The 20654-nt window shown below is 39.7% G+C and overlaps 1 protein-coding gene across 5 annotated transcripts in view; it reads left to right on the top strand.

The window, feature by feature from the left end:
- Positions 1-20654, top strand: part of LOC126251325 (formin-like protein) — a 464159-nt gene that overhangs the window by 411466 nt on the left and 32039 nt on the right. For all 5 annotated transcript variants that reach the window (XM_049951660.1, XM_049951662.1, XM_049951661.1 and 2 more), the window contains 5 exons: positions 5632-5842; positions 7012-7139; positions 9369-9533; positions 10008-10287; positions 17966-18237. In XM_049951660.1, coding sequence (XP_049807617.1) covers positions 5632-5842; positions 7012-7139; positions 9369-9533; positions 10008-10287; positions 17966-18237 — 1056 coding nt within the window. The remainder of the gene's footprint in view (positions 1-5631; positions 5843-7011; positions 7140-9368; positions 9534-10007; positions 10288-17965; positions 18238-20654) is intronic.

Raw genomic sequence — 20654 nt, forward strand, 5'->3', positions numbered from 1 at the left:
GATGTCATCAGTGAATATGAACCATGTGGGGGGTTTAGGATTCTGCGTTTTTAGGAAGGATTCCTCTAGATGGCCCATGAATAAATTGGCATAAGATGGTGCCATGCAGGTGCCCATAGCCGTACTGTAGATTTATTTTTAGGTAATGCCTTCAAAGGAGAATTAATTGTGGTGGTGATATAGTTGGTCATGGCCACTAGGAAGGAGGTTGTTGGTTTGGAATCTGTCGGGCATTGGGAAAGGTAGTTTTCAATAGCGGTAAGGCAATGGGCATTAGGTGGCATCAGTAGTGTTGAGCAGGACACCGTATGGTAAAGGGACAGGAACTGTGGAGAGTTGGTGGAGGAAATGATTGGTATATTTTATATTGGAGGGTAGGTTCTGGGTAATAGGTTTAAGGTGTTGGTCTAAGAGAGCGCAGAGGTTCTCTCAGTGGGGCACAGTAACCGGCCACAATGGGGTGTCCTGGGTGGTTAGGTTTATGGACTTTAGTAAGCATGTAGAAGGTAGGAATTGTAGGGAGTGGTAGGGATGAGTAGAGAGGTGGACTCTGAGGAGAGGTTCTGGGATGGGATTTTAGTAGTGACTGGAGATCCTGTTGGATTAGTGGAATGGGGTCACTGTGGCAACGTTTGTAGGTGGAAGTATCTGACAGCTGGCGGAGTGCTTCTGCCATGTAATCAAAACAACAGTGTTGGAGCCTTTGTTCTCAGGTAGGATTATAAGGTCTGGATTAGTTTTTAGATGGTGGACTGCATTTCTTTGTGCAGATGTAAGGTTAGTTTGCTTGTTGAGGCATTTGGGGAATGATGGTGAGGCAAGGTTTGAGGTTAAGAAATTTTGGAAAGTTAACGGGGGGTGGTTTAGGGGCAGTAAGGGTTGATCATGGTTGGATGGAGGAATGAAGGAATGAACTGAGTTAGACAAGGTTCAGTATTGGTCTTTGATTGAGCCTGATTGGTAGGGTTGGTGGCGAAAAGGTGTTTCCATTGTAGGGACCGGGAGAAGGAGAGAAGGTCTTTAAGTCCTTCATGATTGAATTTGGGAGTGCGGCAAAACGTGAGGCCTTTGGAAAGGACTGGTATTTCTGTAGGGCTAAGGCTTCTGGAGGAAAGGTTCATAACTGTGTTGTGGGTCTGTTTAGGTTCTGGGTTCTGTGTGGTGTTTTTGAGGGGTTGAGTTTTGGAGGGTGGGATAAGCGTAGTAGGTCTGCGCGACAGGGTTTGTAAGCTATGAGGGGATGTGGGGGAGGTTTGGAGGCTGTTGTAGAGGTGGTGGACAGTGGTACTCCAAGGTGGGAGAAGGAAGTGAGCAGGATGGAGAGTTTTTTCAGGTGGTATTGTGCATTTTGCTCAAGTTCCTGCAGGGCAAGAGTTTCAGTATGTGTTATGTGCTCCAGGCATTAGGGGTTGTGTAGTAGGAGGATTTTGCAGATGGAGGGAAGATACTGCAAGGAGGTTTTGGCTTGGTTGATATGGTTTTGCAGGACTGTGTTGGTGAAGGCTAAGGACTGGTGGAATCTGAACAGGTGGAGGTCATTGTGGGAGGAGGGGTGGCAGCCATAGATGGGCAGTTTGATGGTAAGGCCGTTGGGGAGGATTCCATGAGCCAACCAACAATGCAGGAACAGTATGTGGGACTGGGATCTGACTAGGGATAAGCAAACTTTTCTGTATTGATGCAGATGGAAGGAGCAAGGACCCCTGATGGTGGAAAAAGGCGAAAAATTACATAAATAATGTAGTATTAAGTCCAAAAAATTTCGCAAAAATAAACCCAAATACGTGTGAAAGTTTACGAAAATGATGAAATGGATGCAAAAGGGGAAACAAGATGAAATCTGAGGAGTCTCAGATAGCAAAAAGTGAGAACTCACTAAAATTGGTGAGATCAAAGTAAAGAACTAATAAAAAAAATATACAGGGTGGCCCATCTGAAGTTTTGGATGAGATTATCACGAAAACTAAACTTCGGGTAAAAACAGTGGGTAAGGCAAGTTCGTAAGCTGGACATAAAATGATACTACACGTGACCTCCAGCCCACGCCCCCTTGGGTGGGGCCGGGGGCAACTTTTAAATCTTAAATGGAAACACCCATTTTTTATTGCAGATTCGGATTCTCCAGTAAAAAGTAATCATGTTTTGTCTAAGACATTTTTTAAACCATTGACAGATGGTGCTGAAATCAAGAAAAAAGTATAATTGGGAAAGAACTCTGGTTCATTTAGAATTATCCGAGAAAGATGCAGCAAACCGATAAAAAATGTGCACCAATTCTTTCGTTACACCAAATTAAGCTATTTTTGTACAAAATGTACTGTATCCTACTTTTAGCGTTACCCCAGAAAGACAACATGGACATAGTAGAATGATGTTCCCATGGGGTGCTTCATCAGTGTGAGTCCACTTGTTTCCCACAATTTTGGGCGCTTAATTAATGAAATTAGCCACGTAGAAATTGTTCAAAGTTATCCCCATTTGCTTCAGTGCATGAAGTCAGTCATCTGCGAAAGTTGTTCACATTTCTGAGCAGCACATCCTGTGGAATGGCTGCACATGCTCTTCAAATGCGTTGCTCCATATCGTTTCTGGTGTGGGCTGTCTTCATAAGCAATATTTTTTAAATAACCCCACAAGAAAAAAATCAGGAGATGTTAGGTCTGGTGAACGTGGAGGCCACTGAATTGGTCCACCACGTCCTATCCTCCGACCAGGGTACCGTAAATTTAAAACGCTTCGCACATTTTTAGCATAATGGGGAGCTGCTCTTTCCTGTTGGAACCACATTGGTTGCCTAATTTCTAAACCAACATGTTCCATTAGCTCCATCAAATCATTGCGGACAAGCTGTAAATAAGATTCCCCAGTAACATTTCGGTCAAAAAAATACGGTCCTATCAAGTAACGGTTTAAAATTCCACACCAGACCATTAACAACCATTTGTGTTGTTTGTCAACGGGTCTGTGCCAGTATGGATCGATAGGAGACCAATAATGACAATCATGATGATTTAATTCTCCATTGTTTTTGAATGTGGCTTCATGGGTGAACATAATTTATCTATAAAAAAAATCATTTTCACCTCTTATCATTTTCAAGACCCACTGGCAGAAATGAATGTGTATTTGCATATCTCTCGGCGTTAATGCCTGTGTCAATGTGATAAAATATGCGTGATATTTATGTGCCTTCAAAATCCTCAAAACAGTTAATTTCGGTATTCCAGTTTGTCTCTGAATCGCCGACTACTAATTTCGGGATCCAGTTGAACACAGGCGAAAACTGTAAGGGTACGAGCATCATTTTGATTGTATTCGCGATGACGAGGTGGACGGTGCATGTATCCATTTTGAGCTCATTGAGTGCAATTTCGATTAATGCTTTTAGTTGGATGTTGTCTGTTAGGGAAACGATCTGCATACAATTGCGCAGCTGCAGTGTATTTGTTATGGCATTCACCTAAAATTAACATCGTATCAACAATCTCTGCAGGAGGATTATGAGCCACGATTCGCTAAAGAATAATTTGCTTTTGTCAGTTGATGTTTACAGTTCACAATCTGAAAGTGAAGTGACATCTGATCGCATTGCACCGACCTTTATACTGAGCCATAGTTCGCAGTTTGGCCACAGTAACGCCACAGTCGGGTGAGTAATGCAATTATGAAGAGTTCCCTAACGAGATTTTAATATAATTCTGCCTCCCTCCATCAAAACCTGTGGGATACACTTTGTAAAACAAAAATAGCTTAATTTGGCGTAATGAAAGTATTTGTGCACATTTTGTATCGATTTGATGTGTCCTTTTCGAATCATTCTAAATAAAGCGGAGTTCTTCCCCAATTTTTTTCTCGATTTCAATGTCATCTGTCAATAGTTTAAAAAATGTTTCAGACAAAACTTGATTACTTTTTTATGGAGAATCTGAATCTACAATAAAAAATGGGGGTTTCCATTTAAGAGTTAAAAGTTTCCGCACCCAAGGGGGTGGGGGGGCTGGGGCTTATTTCAATAGTGGTACAAGTCCATTTTTGTTCATTCAGAGAGACAGAGTCCTAAAGTTAAATCTGCAGTCGAGATACCAAAATACTCAAGTATATATACTTGAATATTTCTGGTATCTCAACTGCAGATTTTTCAGCGCTCATTTAACTTTAGGACTCTGTATCTCAGAATGAACAAAAATGGACTTGTACCACTATTGAAATAAGCCTTTATTTGATGTCCTCCTTTGAGCTTAGGAACTTGTCTTACCCACTATTTTTACCCGATGTATAGTTTTCGAGATAATCTCATCCGAAACTTCAGATGGACCTCCCTGTATATTCGTGGGTAGCAGGTCTAACGGTGGATAAATGTACCTGTATATTCGTGGGTAGCAGGTCTGACGGTGGATAAATGTGAAGAAGGGGTTGGATGGTGTTACATTCCATCATGGATTTTTCAGTGTGAGTGAGGATCACACAAGCTGTCAACTTTTCAGTTAAGTTTGGGAGCAACTCTGATGGTCAGTACAAAGATCCAGTTATAATATTGTATACCCATTTTTGATACTGAGGTCTCCCACACAATCTCACATGCACCTTCAGTTCCACTGTGTTTTGAGTTTCTTAACTACAAATACTCCACTGGTATTTCCCATAGTACTGAGTGAAAGTATTGTAGAAATCCCATCTAACAGGTCACAAACTTGAGAGGTGTCTTAAGAGCAAAGCAGACAAAACTAAGCAATTTGGTTAGCTTAGCTACATGATGGTTTCATCTCAGGTTATTGTTCATATGGATTCCTTCTCATATGGAGCCTTATCCTATATGTGTCCATTGATATCTGTTTCTGACACCTGTAAATCAATATTATTTGTTTGGAACTCCATGGCATGAGTCTTTGTAATATTAAGGGTGAAGCTGTTAGCCCTGAAACAATGGCAAAAATTTTTTATAACTCTTCTGACCATATCTAGTCTGTGTTTGAGACCATTATCAGTATAGGTATGTCACCAGAAAACACCATGAGAAAATCCTCGATATATCATTTGTGCAGGTAAATAACAGAAGCAAAGCTAAATACCAAACCTTGCAGGACACTGTTAATCTTACACCTGTGGTATCATTTGGTAAGGTTTTCTTCTGTATTCTGTTGTTAAAATATGGCTCCAGCCAAGCAAGGGGATTGCCTTTAATTCCATGCCATTTTAATACCTTAACAGAAACTGATAATTTACACAATCAAAGGCTTTGGCAAGGTCATATAAAATGCTGATAAGGTATTTTTGTAATGTTTAGTTTCACTGGAACTGAGTTCGTGAAATTATATATTACTTTCTCATTATAGTATACTTTCCAGAAGTCATGTTAGCAGTTGTTAAGCTCTTTGTCTCCAAAATGTGGTTCATGCCAATCAAAATACTGCTGTGCAGCAGCATTACATTCACATTCGAGGAAAATGTATTTACTGTTAGTTAAAATGCCTTTAATTTGGTACCAGAATGGCATGCTAGTTGCTCTGCCATTTTGCAATATTTGTGAATAACATTTATTTGATTGATGATGTTGGTGGTTAGAAATCTCCAAGCATCAGGATTGTTACCCTCCATGATTATCACTTTCTTACTTTTTCTTACTTTTTCTAGGTTAGAGGTACCATTTTCAATGAACTGGATGATGACAGACTTCATAGTGTGATTGATTTTGCTGACTTTGAGGAGAGATTTAAGATTGGCATGGGAGGAGCACTTACAAATGGAGATTCGGATGTTGATGGACTGACGAATTTCCCTAGCAAGAGATTCAAACGTGCAGAGAATGTGTCACTCTTGGAACATACCAGGTTACGTAATATTGGTAAGTACAGTTCTAGTATTTTGGAACATAAGTATTTTGATCCTAAATATGGTTCTTCCAAAACTTAAAGATAAACTTCAAAAGGAAGCAGCTGGAAAGAATTAATGTTGATACATCTATCAAATTTTAAAGGAATTGAAATACTTAGGCTCAGAATATTATATATCAGAGAGGAGTGATAAGTAATGCATTGCTGATGTAACCAATTTTCTGTTATTGGCTCTTAGTTACTTCAAAGTAGTTCTTACATCCTATCCTCTACCTGCTGTTTTCCAGATACATGCTCCTTGGCTATATGCTTCCTTTCATTCTTTCCCAGCATTTTCCCTTAAAGGATTTTAATGATCAAAGTGTTACTTAATGGGTGTAAATGTGTGTCCAACAAGTGGAGAAGACAGCATTCACCAGCATCATGTGATTGAAAAGTAAAGTGATATATCTAATATCTGTTAGTAAAAAATGGTTACCTTGATTTATAAAATTTGCTTGTTGTGATGAAAAAGTAGCTTTTCCAAAACTGTTTCCAGTGAATCTCATCCAATCCAGATGGGACAGTCCTACAGTCCTGTCAATTAGCTCTCTTCAGAAGGTTACATTTGGAACATAGGAAGTTTCGCACAATCATTTTTTGGAGTTCAAAGTAGGTGGGAGTGAATAATTGGTTCAATGTTGCACTTGATATGGGCATTTTCTCTTCCAATACTAGTCATATGTATTTTCAATAAATTTACACATGGTCTACTATATTTATTTTATAAAAATGCAATTTTCACTATTTGATTTCAGCCAAATATTTCTCATCTTTATGCAAATAGTAGTTATTAGCACTTGACTTTAACAGTATTTGTGTAGTGACACTTTGGGAAAGCAGTCAGCTGGAAATCTCCGGTGAATGAAGAGGGGAGCAACTCCACTTAATCCATTTTGATATGTTATCTTTCATAGATGGGAGATGATGATAAGCATCCTCTGGGTGTGTGGGGATGGGGTGGAGGTGGGTGTGTGGGGTTGTGTGGTGGTGTGTTCATGTGCTGTGGGCTTTCTTTTGCTGTCCTTTGCTATTTAAATCTTAGTACTTAGTATTTACTTTAAATGTAGTCCCCCCCCCTCCCCCTTTTTTAAAAGCATTTATCATTCTGAAAGATAGTAATGGTTTTTACTATTTTCAGCAATTTCAAGAAGAAAGATGGAAATGCCAGTGGAAAAAGTAATAGCAGCTGTTAATGCTCTGGATTTGAAGCAGTTATCATTGGAAAATGTGGAGATTTTGCAGAGGATGGTGCCTACGGACCAAGAGGTAAAGTATTAGTACTGCATTTCTGATTGTTGGTAGACATTATCTAACTAGATGTTCCATCAATAGCCACCTGGTATTTGTAAGCATTTGCATCTACACCTAGCCTCTGCAAATTACTGTGTAGTGAATGTCAAAGAGTAATTCCCATTGTACAACATTTTAAAGTTTCTTCCTGTTCTGTTGACACAAAAAGGGCAGGAAAAATGACTACTTAAATGCCTCTGGGGAAAATCTGTGATCAGATCATGCAGTTACATGAGGGTCATTTCAAAAATAAGGTTCCCACATTTTTTTAGACACAAGGAATTTTTTATTCGAAAAAATGATTACACCATTGGGAATGTTGCTCTTTAAGCTATTTTTCCACATTGTCTCCATTTTTTCCTCTCGAGTAATCCACTTTCGCATTCCCACCTCAAAGAAGTCCGCCGCCAACGCGTTGAGAAACTTGGAAACTACTTCTTGCAACTCCTCGTCTGTCTGTAGACCGCCTAGGTGCTCCTTCAATTTTGGAAACAGATGGAAATCGCTGGGTGCCAAATCAGGATTGTAAGGGGGGGTGGTCAATGACATCCCAACCAAATTTGTCGATTAACTCCTTTGTTTGTTGCGACACATGTGGACGGGCATTGTCGTGGTACAACCTTACGCCTTTGCTGAGTTTTCCCCTACAACGATTTTGGATTGCCCTTCTGAGCTTTCTCAAGGTCTCGCAATAATGTGTCGAGTTTATGGTGGTCCCTTTAGGCATAAAATCAATGAGCAGTACACCACATGCGATAGTTGTTTTTTGTCTCCGGAGTAATGTAATGGCACCACGATTCATCTCCCGTAACAATGGAATCAAGGAAGTCTTCCTTATTATTGTCGCATTCACTCCAGAACTTCTGAGCACAGTCGACATGCTGCTGTTTGTGGACTTATGAAAGCATGTGCGGCACCCAGTGCCCACACACCTTGTGGTAGCCTAGCTTTTCATTCAATATCCTGTCAAGTGAAGCTTCAGTAGCGTCAAGAATTTGAGTAGCCAGTTGCCGGATGGTGATTCGCTGATCTTCGAGCAGGATTTGCTCAACTTTCACCACAACTTTGTCGGAGATTGACGGCCTCCCGCTTTGTCGTTCATCGTGGACGCCCATACGGTCGTTAGCAAACTCCTTACACCATTTGCGGACGTGTTGAATGCTTACACACATTTCATTATGCACTTCACTCAATTGCTGATGAATTTCTACAGGTGGTTACTTTCTTGCGTGCAAAAATCAGATGACCGCACAAATTTCACACCTAGCAGTGACGGCGATGACGGGCTCCATTGCTTATGGCTGTCAGGCCGGTACTGACCATTGCAGAGCCACGTTCGTTGTTGGAATTGGTGGTGGGGGATCCGGCAAACATGGTGGTGTTGCCAGATTTCGTGTTGCACCATGCACGGTAAGGGTACAGAGTTGGGAACCTTACTTTTGAAACAACTCTCGTATGTCAAGGCCAATAACACATTATAACAGTATTGCTCAGGAAGGAAATATTTTATTGAAGGTGGTGCTAAGTGTACATGAAAATATTTCTGGATGTTAGCAGAAGGCCGGCCGAAGTGGCCGTGCGGTTAAAGGCGCTGCAGTCTGGAACCGCAAGACCGCTACGGTCGCAGGTTCGAATCCTGCCTCGGGCATGGATGTTTGTGATGTCCTTAGGTTAGTTAGGTTTAACTAGTTCTAAGTTCTAGGGGACTAATGACCTCAGCAGTTGAGTCCCATATTGCTCAGAGCCATTTGAACCATTTTTTTTGTTAGCAGAGGTGGTGTGTGCAGAACACATCAAAACTGGACTACCTTCTGATGTGATTCACTCAATAACGTACTTTCCTTACTATGTTTTAACATCAAATTTGCCTCTGCTGGCTGGAAAGTTACTATAAAAATAGTTCCCACTTAAATGATTTGAATATGCTAATGTACATTCAGTTGTCTGAGTATTACAGAATTAGTCAACATTTGTGATTTCTGTGTGCACTAAGTGTGCTACGTATGCACTGAGTTGTCTAACTTGACTAACTTTACTTTTCCACAGCAAATGTTTTTTTTATTAAAAAGGTTAAAGTTACCAAAAAATAATATTCTAATTCTGGTTTTTTTTGTGCGTGTGTGCGTGGGCATGTGGATATGTACATATACTTAATGCAGTATTTACTGATCATATTTTGCTAATATTTTGTTGTTGATCTCACAGACGAAGGCCTACAGAGAATATGTGGGCTCGAAGAAAAATGTAAATTTGTTGACAGAAGAAGACAAATTTCTGCTGCAACTTGGAAAGGTGGAAAGGATATCTGCTAAATTAGCCATTATGAGCTACATAGGAAATTTCTTTGACAACATACACCTCATAACACCAGTAAGTTATTCTAAAATGTGAAATTGCAATGTTTTATGGTTAGTTATTCTTTCTCATTATCAATGACAGAATAACGTAGTTGTCCAGAATTAAACACCATCAACAGTCGCACAATTCATGGCTTTAAAATCTTTTTAATTCCTGTCTGTTTCCCAATAACAGATGAATATTTGGGCACATTTCATACTTAAAAGATGATGTAAGCTATTATTCTTATATGTAAAAAAAAAATTGAAGCTTTGAAGATATGTCATTTATCTTTATTGCAATAAGTTAAGTTACTACATATAAATATCTTGAATGCCTCTTCCTTATAATAATGGAACATTCTTGAAGTTCCAGTTGTTTGAACTATGATATGTATGTCCATGTTCATAGTTTCTCTGTTTTTCTGTAATTGTTGCCGTTTTGGCAGTTTCCAATCACACACTCCTCGTTGGTGACATAGTGTAATTTTCTGTGGTCTGCTTTCAGCAAATACATGCCGTTATATCTGCATCAAGTTCTGTTAAAAGCTCACGGAAACTGAAGAGGGTGCTTGAGGTTGTGTTGGCATTTGGTAATTATCTTAACAGCAGTCGGCGAGGACCAGCTTATGGTTTCAAACTCCAGAGTCTCGACACATTATTAGATACAAAGTCAACAGATAAACGCATGTGCCTGCTTCATTATATAGCCGACACAATTAGGCACCGTATGCCTGAACTTTTGGGATTTGACTCTGAGCTGTTGCATATTGACAAGGCTGCAGTTGGTATGTTCTCTACTACATTGTTGTTACAGTAAATATTTTGCTGAATTTTTATATTTTAGTTATTAAGTAAAATGAGAGAGAGAGAGAGAGAGAGAGAGAGAGAGAGAGAGAGAGAGAGAGAGAGAGATTATTTTTATTTATTTCTGGACTATTATGTAGCACACGCTCATCATCAGCAGTGTCAGTATTACCGAACACAAACTGTGTTTCAAAAGAGCTTTGTCTCAGGTGCATAGTGCTTCGTATCACTTGATGTGACTGCTGCTTTTTCACATAACTAGCTTTTTACTCGTGATATCACTTAAGTGTATGTCATGTAGTAGGGGGTACCCAAAAAGAAACGAAACTTATTTTTTTTAACTTGTTTATTCACGTTTTAAGCACAAGTCTTCAATCCCCTTCAAACTACTCTCCACTTGTGCTAATGAATATGTCTAATATTTTATTCCATGTTTCAAAACATTCTTTAAATTCATCATTTGTGATGCTTTTTCTTCATCTCAGCAACATCCGCAAAACACTTATCTTTCATGTCCCCTTTGGGAGGAGGGGGAGGGGGGGGGGAGTAGCACGTGGCAAGATCGGGTGAGTGCAGCCAGTGAGGAACAAGAATCATGCCATTTTTGGTCAAGAATTGTTATGCAGCCAGGATTGTATGAGCAGCGGCAATGTCATGATGGAAAAACAGTCACCAGACTGCCACAAATCGGGCCTCTTCTGTCACACACTGTTGTGCAATCAAACTTCTGAGTAGGGAGCCTGGTTAACTGTCTAAACCCTTGGAACAAAGTCTGAATGGACAATTCTTCTCAAATTGAAGAAAGAAAAAAATCAGCATTGCTTTAATGTTTGATTTCACGTGATATACTTTGCTGCACTGAACTCGGTCACTCCCAACAGCTCCACAGCTTTTTGGTGGTCTGTTGTCAGTCTTCATTGATGACTGCAGGTATATTTTAAACATTTTCATGTGTTCGGGCTGTGGAAGGAAACCAGAGTGAGGTTCACCATCAGTTGACATTTCAACATTTTTTTAAATGGGGAAACCATGCAGCACTTGAGTTTTCCCTGTAGCATCATCTTCATACACCATTTTTAACATTCTGAGAACTTCTGTTTGACTCTTCCCAAGCAAAAAGCAGAATTTTACTGCCACACGCTGTTCAAGCCATTGCAAAAGCGACTATAACAGAAAACAGTTGCTACTATAAACTCTGCCAAAACTTTTCTTAATCAATGGCACTTGGCTTTCTGACTGGAATGTTCACTCTGCGTGATTCTAGCAGCAAAAAACAGTGCTACAAAAGCTTTCCCCGAAAAATTAATTCAGTTTCTTTCGGGCACCGCCTCATACATTGCACACGTCTGATTCCCTGCTATTTTGTTTGATACAACTCCAGAGAGGATGTTCAGTGTATTTGTAGTATTAAGCCATGTGGCTTGATTGTAGATCCCAAAACACGTTGAGAGAATTATTGGCTCACTGCATTGTGTATTCTCGGGGCCTGTTTGGCACAGTGAACATAGCGAATAAGACATGTAGAACTTTATACATCATACTTTTAAAGTGTTCCATGTCAACTAAATACAAGGAAAAAAATACCAGCAGGTCATTTTAGAATGTTTTTTCATTTCATCCTCTTCTCAGTCTCATTCACATCCCTGGGGGTAATAGGCATATTTTATTCAGACAGCGACAAAGAAATGAATCACGTGTATACCAAACTTGGTTGAAATTGCTCCAGGTATCACTGAGTTCCTGCTTTATATCCTTTTTACACCCACTGTCAACTAGCGACCACTAAATTTATCGATTAAGTAGCAATACTGGTCATTTCCCAATATTTTTACATGTTACGCCTTCTCATCCCCACAACCACTCTAGGGGTCGTAGTAGTAATATATATTACCCACAGATTATTTTTATAAAAATAACAGATCATGTTTCTACAAAATTTGGTATAAATTACTCCAATCATTCCTGAGTAGTTTTTCTGTGTCACCTCAATTTCACTCAAAGCACCACGGAATGTAGATAGTTACACAGTGCTTCCTTCCAGATAGTAAATTATATGTTTACCAAAGTTGTGTTGAAATTGATCCATTAGTTTAGGCGGACGTGTGCTGCATATGTACATGCATATGATTTAACTTGTCTTACATAATGGTGTCTTAACACATACCAATGATATTTACCAGTAACAGTCATTTAATTATCTAATGATGTGACTGTTTTAATCAGCATATTAATTTTACATATTGTGTACTTGCCATTGATTATGTGCTTAACATCCAAAGATATTGACTGAGTTGTTTATTTCATAAATTATATAATTTCATTTCTAAATCGTATTTCCTGCAGTAGCAGAATTTCTATACGAAGGAATGTATTTCAGCACTAAAGATTTGTTAGAATACTGGTGAAATTTTTGGTTATTCTTTTAGGCTGGTCTATTCATTCAATGTAGTCAGGGTTTATCATCAAATTTGTGAAAATTCCTGACCACACAGGGATTGTACTGTTGATGCATGAGCTGGAAACTTCTACGCGAGCCACGGAGTATGTGCCCATCCTGTTTGGGGCACAGGGGACACCAGGCAATGGTTTACTGACCAGCTAACTGTTGCTGTGGCTGGGCCGTGTCCATGGGGAGGCCATCCATTTGGAGTGGTACCATGGTAGAAGACTCACAAATGAAGTGAATTAAACTTCCCTCTGCTGGAGGCTGCACAGCCCCACATTCTCTTTTGAAGTTAAGCCATAATTACAAAGCAGTGATGTATGACCCCAAAATGTTTCCACCCCTGGCTATACTGTGGGAGGAACATAGGGCTCACAGAAAAGGTGAAGACCTCCGCAAGCCCTCCCATACTTATTTAATTCTAGGATGGACGAGGATTCCTTTTTGACCACAAACACATCGTTCATTGTTGAACGCATCAAGAACAGGGTCGGGAAAGTGGCAGCAATTTCAGAAATGAAAAGTGACTCCATTCTGCTTAAAACAGTCTCCCCTGCTCAGTCACGGGCACTTCTAGTTCTCGGTAAGCTAAGTGACTTTCCTGTCACTATAACCCCACAATAAAAGTCTGAATATGGTACAAGGTATCATTTTCCACAGAGATCTCCTTTTACAGACTGATGACACATTGCATTCTAATTTGGAGCAATGAAGTGCACAGTTTGTCAGTCATCCCCAGCGGAGGCCAAAAGACAACAGAATAGATACTAGAACCTTCACAGGGTACATACGCCCCAGGCAAACCCAGGAATTTTTTCATCCAGAAGAAAACTGGAAAAAACGTGGGAATTATTCAGAATTCCGTGACTTTTTCATGGTTTTAATTTTCATTTAAATTTTTATAATTGTCTCTAACAAAGAATATTACTGTATCCCACTACTGTAAAATAATATGTAGCAATAAAACATCAACTAAGAAAAATATCAAAATAAAACTTTAACAACATCATTCCATCCTGGCTATTCTATTGTTTGAAAATAAAACTTCAGTTGCAAAAGAAACATGCCATTTATAACAACGAAACGCCATGCACACGCAAGTGTCTACCAACAGCAAAATGTGTCGTTGGCCTTAGGACAAAGACTATACAATACTTTGTAACAACAAACTACTTCAGATGAGAGTGATGTCACAACTGTTCACATTAAGTTTGTTTGAGCAGTCCAAGCTGCCAGATTCGCCTATGTGCAGAGCAGTCTGAGTTGTACTGGGGAGGGATTGGGGGGGGGGGGGGTGTAGTCTCAATCTGATCTGTGTTTACATTGAGTGATTTTGCTGTTGCCTCTTCATGCACAGCACATGAAAACAAAATGGATTTCTGTGGCCGGGAAGCTATCGAGTGAAGTAAAATACATTCACATAATTACGGGTGGCTGAAATATATTATTAGTTTCAGTTTTCTGATTTTATTTCATTTCCACGTTTGTGGCAATCAAGCAATAATCACCTTGTAGAACAATGAAGTTATTTGTGTCAATTTGCTAGAGAAATTTGGCTTCTATTAATGTGTTCCACTGAGGCAGTCAATTTATTTGAAACAAAGCATTCCATTCCACAGTATAGGCTAGTTCCAACTGTTCGCTGAATTTAAAGTGCACATCATGAATGGAATTTTGCCATTATAAAGAACCAAATATGAGATAGTACACTACTGGTACTCTGAGAAAAGTTAAATCCCAAAACCCATACTGAAAAGCTTAATATCAAGTTGGGGCTACTTCTTTTGTGAACCTGGACTTACAAATGTGCACTGAAAGCTAAATTATATATTTTATTTTGGTGTATGAACTTCTGATGCTCTTGGAGTATCCTCTGGTGTCCTGTTTCTTTTATGACATATTGTAAGATATCTTAATGTTTTATACGTACAAACATATGGGCTTCCTACGCTATCTTACCTGTGCAAGTGCAGTAACACCTGTTTTCTGGCGCTCTCTGGCAACCACTGAAATGAACCTATTTCTAACACGTCTGTGGAAAATATCGCAAATTTTGGTTTGAAAAGCATTACTTTAGAAATTAATTTCCTTCTGTGCAAGATGAATTACATTATATGTGAGAATGTGTAGTGAATTTCATAAATTGTAGAGTATTTGACTCTCGTTTACAACTTAACAATTTGAGGACCAGCCACTTAGAATAATTTCAGCCCAGAAGACCAAACATTTATGTCATTATTTTAAATTTCACTGGCACATTTGTGTGATGTATCTTGAAGTGTAACACATGCAAAAAGACAAATGTTATGTGAAAGCTTCCTTTGCAACTTACTAATCTTAGAAATCAATATTATAAATGAAAGCTTAGCTTTTTTGTACCTACACTATGCATATTAATGTAGACCATTAACTTTTCCTATTCATGTGTTCGTGCTACTTAACAGTGATGTCACTATTGGCTCACTACATCGTGCGTCCTATGCTCTGAATATCGGCTATCATTGGATGGCGAGATCACTTCACACATGCTATGATTGGCTTACAAAAGGGCCTTGCAATCTCAATTTCAATGCTTTGGAAACTAATGTGCTGTGTTTGGTGGAATTCGAATTTACACTTTCATAATTACAAAAATATACAGAGTTGCACATCATCAAAGATCTTTTCCAGGACTGACCTTCTTCTTCTTCTTCTTCTTCTTCTTCACAAGTTTTACAATTCTGTGGAAAAGTATATTGTCACTTAACATGGAAAAAGTGCACCTTTTAACTGAGAAAAATCCAGGAATTTTTATTCCTTGTCCACTTACACGCCCTGCTTCATCTTGACTTTTGAAGGTGACTTGTTGGCTGAGGTGGTCAAGGTGATAGTGTATATGTATGATGTAAGGGTATATATTCCTCCTCCTATGTGGTGCTGCAAATGAATGTGATTTGGACACATGCCTTCATGTTGCAATGCCAGCCCTGTGAACAACCTACTTGCAGATGCTGGCATCCCTCCCCTACAGACCAGGCACCAACAACTGCTGCTCAACTATTCAATATACATTCATTGCTCCCCTGAGAATCCAAACTACTGTGACCTGTTTCCTGATCGGGAAATCTGCCTCCCACAACAGACACTAAGGTCTGCAGTCATGATGGCAGTTCACATACAGATTCTTTGCTCTGAACTCTATCTTTTTCCCACTGTAGCCTTGTGCCCAGATCTCACGTGTTCCCACATAGTGTTCACTCTGTCATTGGATCTGCCTTGACCTCTTCTATGGACGAAAAGACTTGGTAGACCCTATAGTTTTTTGCCTCGTGTTTCTTGATGTCCTTGACATATTTCCAGGCTCAGGTGTGGTACTGTATACACTGATGGCTCTACATTCGAGGGATGAACTGGTTGTGCCTACACACACTGCAAGATGCAGTGGACCATGCTCCCTGCTGAACAGATGTAGTGTATTCACTGCAGAATTGGTGGCCATTGCTCGAGCCATCAGCTACCTTCGTTCTTACACTGGCGAGTCATTATTAATAAGCGGTGATGCCATGAGTACTCTGCAGGCTGTCGACCAATGCTACCTCGACATTCATTGGTTATGACTATCCAGGCTGTCCTGTCTGACTTTGACCATGCTGGATGGTTGGTCATCTTTGTGTGGGCTATTGGTCATGTTGGGATCCCAGGGAATGAACACGCTTACCAGCTGGCCAAGTTGGCTACCAGGATGCCAACTTTAAAGTTGGTATTACTGGTACCAGACATTCGGTCGACTTTATGCCAACAATTGCGGTTTGGTGTGTCCTGGTTTCTCTGAATAAACTGGACCATACTAGAGACCATGGCCACGTGGCAGTCTTCCCTTCTTTCTTGTAGGGAATCTATTGTTCTCTGTCGGCTTCATATTGGCCACACATGGCTGACTCCTGGCCACATCCTCCAGTGTCGGGACCAGTTCCACTGTTGATGTGGTGCTCATCTCATGGTGGCCCACATGCTACTGGACTGCCCTAATTTGACCACCTTATGGTGAAATCTTAAACTTGCTGACACGCCACCTCTGATTTGGTTTTATGTTTTACCTCATTGGCCACTTCAAGGATTGGAGGGATGGCCCATCGCCTGCTCTGACCCAAGGAACTCAAGGCTGCTCTTACTAGGTGGTCTGGCCTGTGTCCTGCCCACGCCACTTTTTTAATGTACATTATTCTTTTACTTGGTTGACAGACTTGTCGTTGTCATTCCATTGTATGAGATTTCATCTTGTATGTGTAGCTAGTTTTCTTGTGGTAATGGTGGGTGTGGAAGCACTGGTCGGATGAAGATGGAGTGTCTCTTGTCGCATAACACTTCTTGGGGTCTCCAGCTGCTCTCTGGGCAGAGCAACTCGCCTATCTTCATCCTTTTATCTCTATCTCGCTTCTCCTTAAGGTTTCTGTCTCTTTGTTTTCTTGATTCTCTGATGCAGTCGAGTCCATTGGGATTTGCTTTTGTCTCTTTCCTCTTTAGAGGCTATTCCCAGCATCACACACAGAGGATTAAGGGAGCAATGACATCATAGTTCGGTCCCTTTAACCACATTAGTGCATCCGTACCTATCTCTCAAATAAATTTCAATCTGTTTGCAGCAAAGTGTTTTTATATCATTAACATTAAAGCAGTAATTTTTGTACTGTCATTTTGAATAAGCAGCTGTCATCAAATTCCTTGATAATTGATGTAACATATTTATATATGACCATTAATACAAAATAGATACAGCTTAGAATTCTTTCAAGGAATATAGACATTTATTTACAAGAAAAGATATTAATTTTGTTTTAAGTACATCCTCAGTTTGTACTCTTACAGATTCTGCCAATTTGTTGTACCACATTCAGCCACTGATATGTGAAATATTTATTTTTGGTAAGAGTATCACAACAGGTCTCCCTGTATCCCAGACCATGTGTCAGCCTAACAGTTCTCTTTTGTAGCACCAGTAAACTGTTAAAGTTCTCATCAGTGGCACATTCTGACCGCTCTTTTCCATTAGCGTAAGTAGTTATATAGGAGTTAAAATATGCTTGGTACTGGTTAATTTCCTTTCAAAATGTGCAGACCAAATGATTCGTACAGTATGTAGATGTTAACGGATATTCTGTCTGAATGTAACTAATATAGAATCTGGCTGGTAGTTTTTATTTTATGTTTTTTTTTTTTTTTTGTTTGTGTGTTAATAGTATCTCTTGAAAACATTGCAACTGACGTCCAAGAGCTGGAGAAAGGAATGGAAATAGTTCGTAAAGAGGCTGAAGTCAGAGGAAAACAGCAGAGTGTAATTCTCAGAGACTTCTTAGCAAATTCAGAGGAGAAACTGCGCAGGCTGCGTGCAGATGCGCGCAGTGCTCAGGAAACTTTTAGAGAATGCGTAGAGTATTTTGCAGAATCACCTCGCACAACAGATGCAAACACCTTCTTCTCCTTGCTCGTCAGGTTCACACGTGCTTTCAAGGTAAGATATATTTTTCTTGTTCTAAGTTAGCATAATTTAATTTAGTACTTCAATTCTACTCAAGAGGCAGTGCATGCTGGAGTCAGATTATAATCTCAAATATCAAATGTTGTTTCCTGTAACAATACAGTGATGATACTTTCTTGCACAGAAGTTGTGTAGATCAAATCCTTTTCAGGCAGGAACAGTAAGTAACTACTGAATTCTGTATAGCAAATGAGGGGCTTAAGCAAATTCCTCATGTTCCCTTTTTGGTCCATGGGATGAATAACTGTACATATATTCAGTAAATTAAAGGGCAGAATTGTAGGCCTGTACTTACCTTCAGGAAACAAAATGTTTAATACTGCCTACAGGCAACTGTAAAAGTAGTTTTCAGGACTATTATTTTCTTCCTTGGGAGAAGAGGAAGATGGGTTGGGGAAGATCAAAAAGGAATGGCAGGTCACGCAAACGCAATGACGAGAGGGGCCCAGCTGTAATGAGGATGAGGGTAGAAAAACTGTTTTCTGGGATAAACTACTGGATTGCAGTTTGAGGAACATTTGTAATCCACAAGAGTTAAGTGGGAGAGAGAAATATACCTGAGAGTTGAACTCGGCACACTGCTTATGCAATAAGTCACTTTCAATAATAAATTTATAGTCCAGTGTGAAAAATTAATGGGAATATTAATGGAGACTGAAGTAGCATGCAAGTGGTAAGGCAAAGCACACTGTACGGGAGAGGCAGGCATCAGGAAGAAGTCTGGGTGTTTACTGATCCCTCTAACAAGTAAGTTCGATGTGCTGTCTTTCACTGAAACTGAAACTAAGCCAGTGAGATTCATTTCAACTTTCGGGAAATCTGCTGTGTCCAGTATTGAGAGGATGCAAGTACCCTTTTGGGGTATCTGTGGTTCAAAAGTGTGGCAATAATGGTATCTCATAGGGAAATGGCAGTAATGGAAGGGAAGGAACACCAAGTGCACTCATTGTGTATGTTGGGGGCTTAATTTGACATGTTAAAGAGGTTGTTCTGGCAGCCTTTGAGGGAACTGGTTGCAACAAACAATAAATTGTGGCAAACTTTGGAACAAATGACTCCTGTCATCTGGGCTCAGAGGTCATGCTTGGATCATTCCAGGGACTGGCAGAGGTGGTTTGGAAGACCAGCCTTGCGCATTGAGTTTTCAATGAAGCTGAAAATTTGCATTGTCCCCAGAACGTATAATGGCCCCATGGTTCTGTGTGGAGTGGAAGGATTGAACCATAGACTTCAAAGGTTATGTGAGAAGCTAGGCTGTGATTTTATGGTTTTGCACCATAGGTTTATGAACAGTAGGGTCCCCCTGAATGAGTCAAGTGTGCACTACACATCAGATGTTGCTCTGCAGGTGGCTGGCTGTGTGGGATACACATAAGGTTTTCAGATTAGGCAAATCTCCATTCTGTCTAGATAACGATGGCTGTATGAGATACAGAAATATTAGTGTAAGATGCAGAGATCTACATCCACATGTAAGAGGATTAAAATTGTAGAGATAAACTGCCAGAAGCATTTGCAATGAAGTGCCAGGGTTAGGGAAAATTTAAGCCTACGTCAAAAGGATAGGTTAATGGGAAATGGAAGTGGTGTATTTGTTGGAGTAGATGAGAAACTCAGATCCACAGAGATACAAATTAAAACTGCATGTGACATTGTATGGGCAAGACTCAGAATCAGGGGTGAGCGTAAACTTGTAAGTGGTTCGTTGTATCAGCCACCAAACTTGCCCCCAGGTGTAACCAAAACCTTAGAGAACACTCAAGTTCCCTGTAAAATAAATTCATTAGTCATACTATCATCATTGTAGGAGACTTTAATCATTCAGTAAGCAAGTGGAGAAAAATTAATTTTGTAAGGTGGTGGGCATGACAAAATGTCCTATAAACATGGCTACCAAATATTACAGATTGTGCATAATTTTTATGGTTTTCACTTTAACTACGGAGGTACGGAAACTTAACTAAAAATTACAGAAATAAAAATTCTACTATTTAATGTTTCAGTTTACATTTTGATAATCATATACGCCTAAAATGTTTTACAGACTGTGATTATTTCCTTCCTCAGAGTGTAGTAAACCAGTCTACAAATGATTCTGTCACCATGGCTTACTAAGATAGGTTATACTGAGTCATGACAAAAATTTTTCATTTTGCTTGTGCAGGCTCAAAGGGTAGGTCATAGATAATGGGGAAAAGAGTAGTAGGTGTGTTAGTGGGATACAAACCATGTGGAGTGGGAGCAGGGAAGGGGGTTAGGTAAGTGGAGGACAGGGACTACGGAAGATTGAGCTCACTGTCCCACATCCCACCATTATTGTCTTTTTTTTTTTTATATGTCTCTTCAGTCTCATTATTTCCCTGCTGATTTTAGTTTAGTCTTTCACTATA

The sequence above is a fragment of the Schistocerca nitens genome, chromosome 4, assembly GCF_023898315.1.
Source record: "Schistocerca nitens isolate TAMUIC-IGC-003100 chromosome 4, iqSchNite1.1, whole genome shotgun sequence".
NCBI classification, from domain to species: Eukaryota; Metazoa; Arthropoda; class Insecta; order Orthoptera; family Acrididae; genus Schistocerca; species Schistocerca nitens.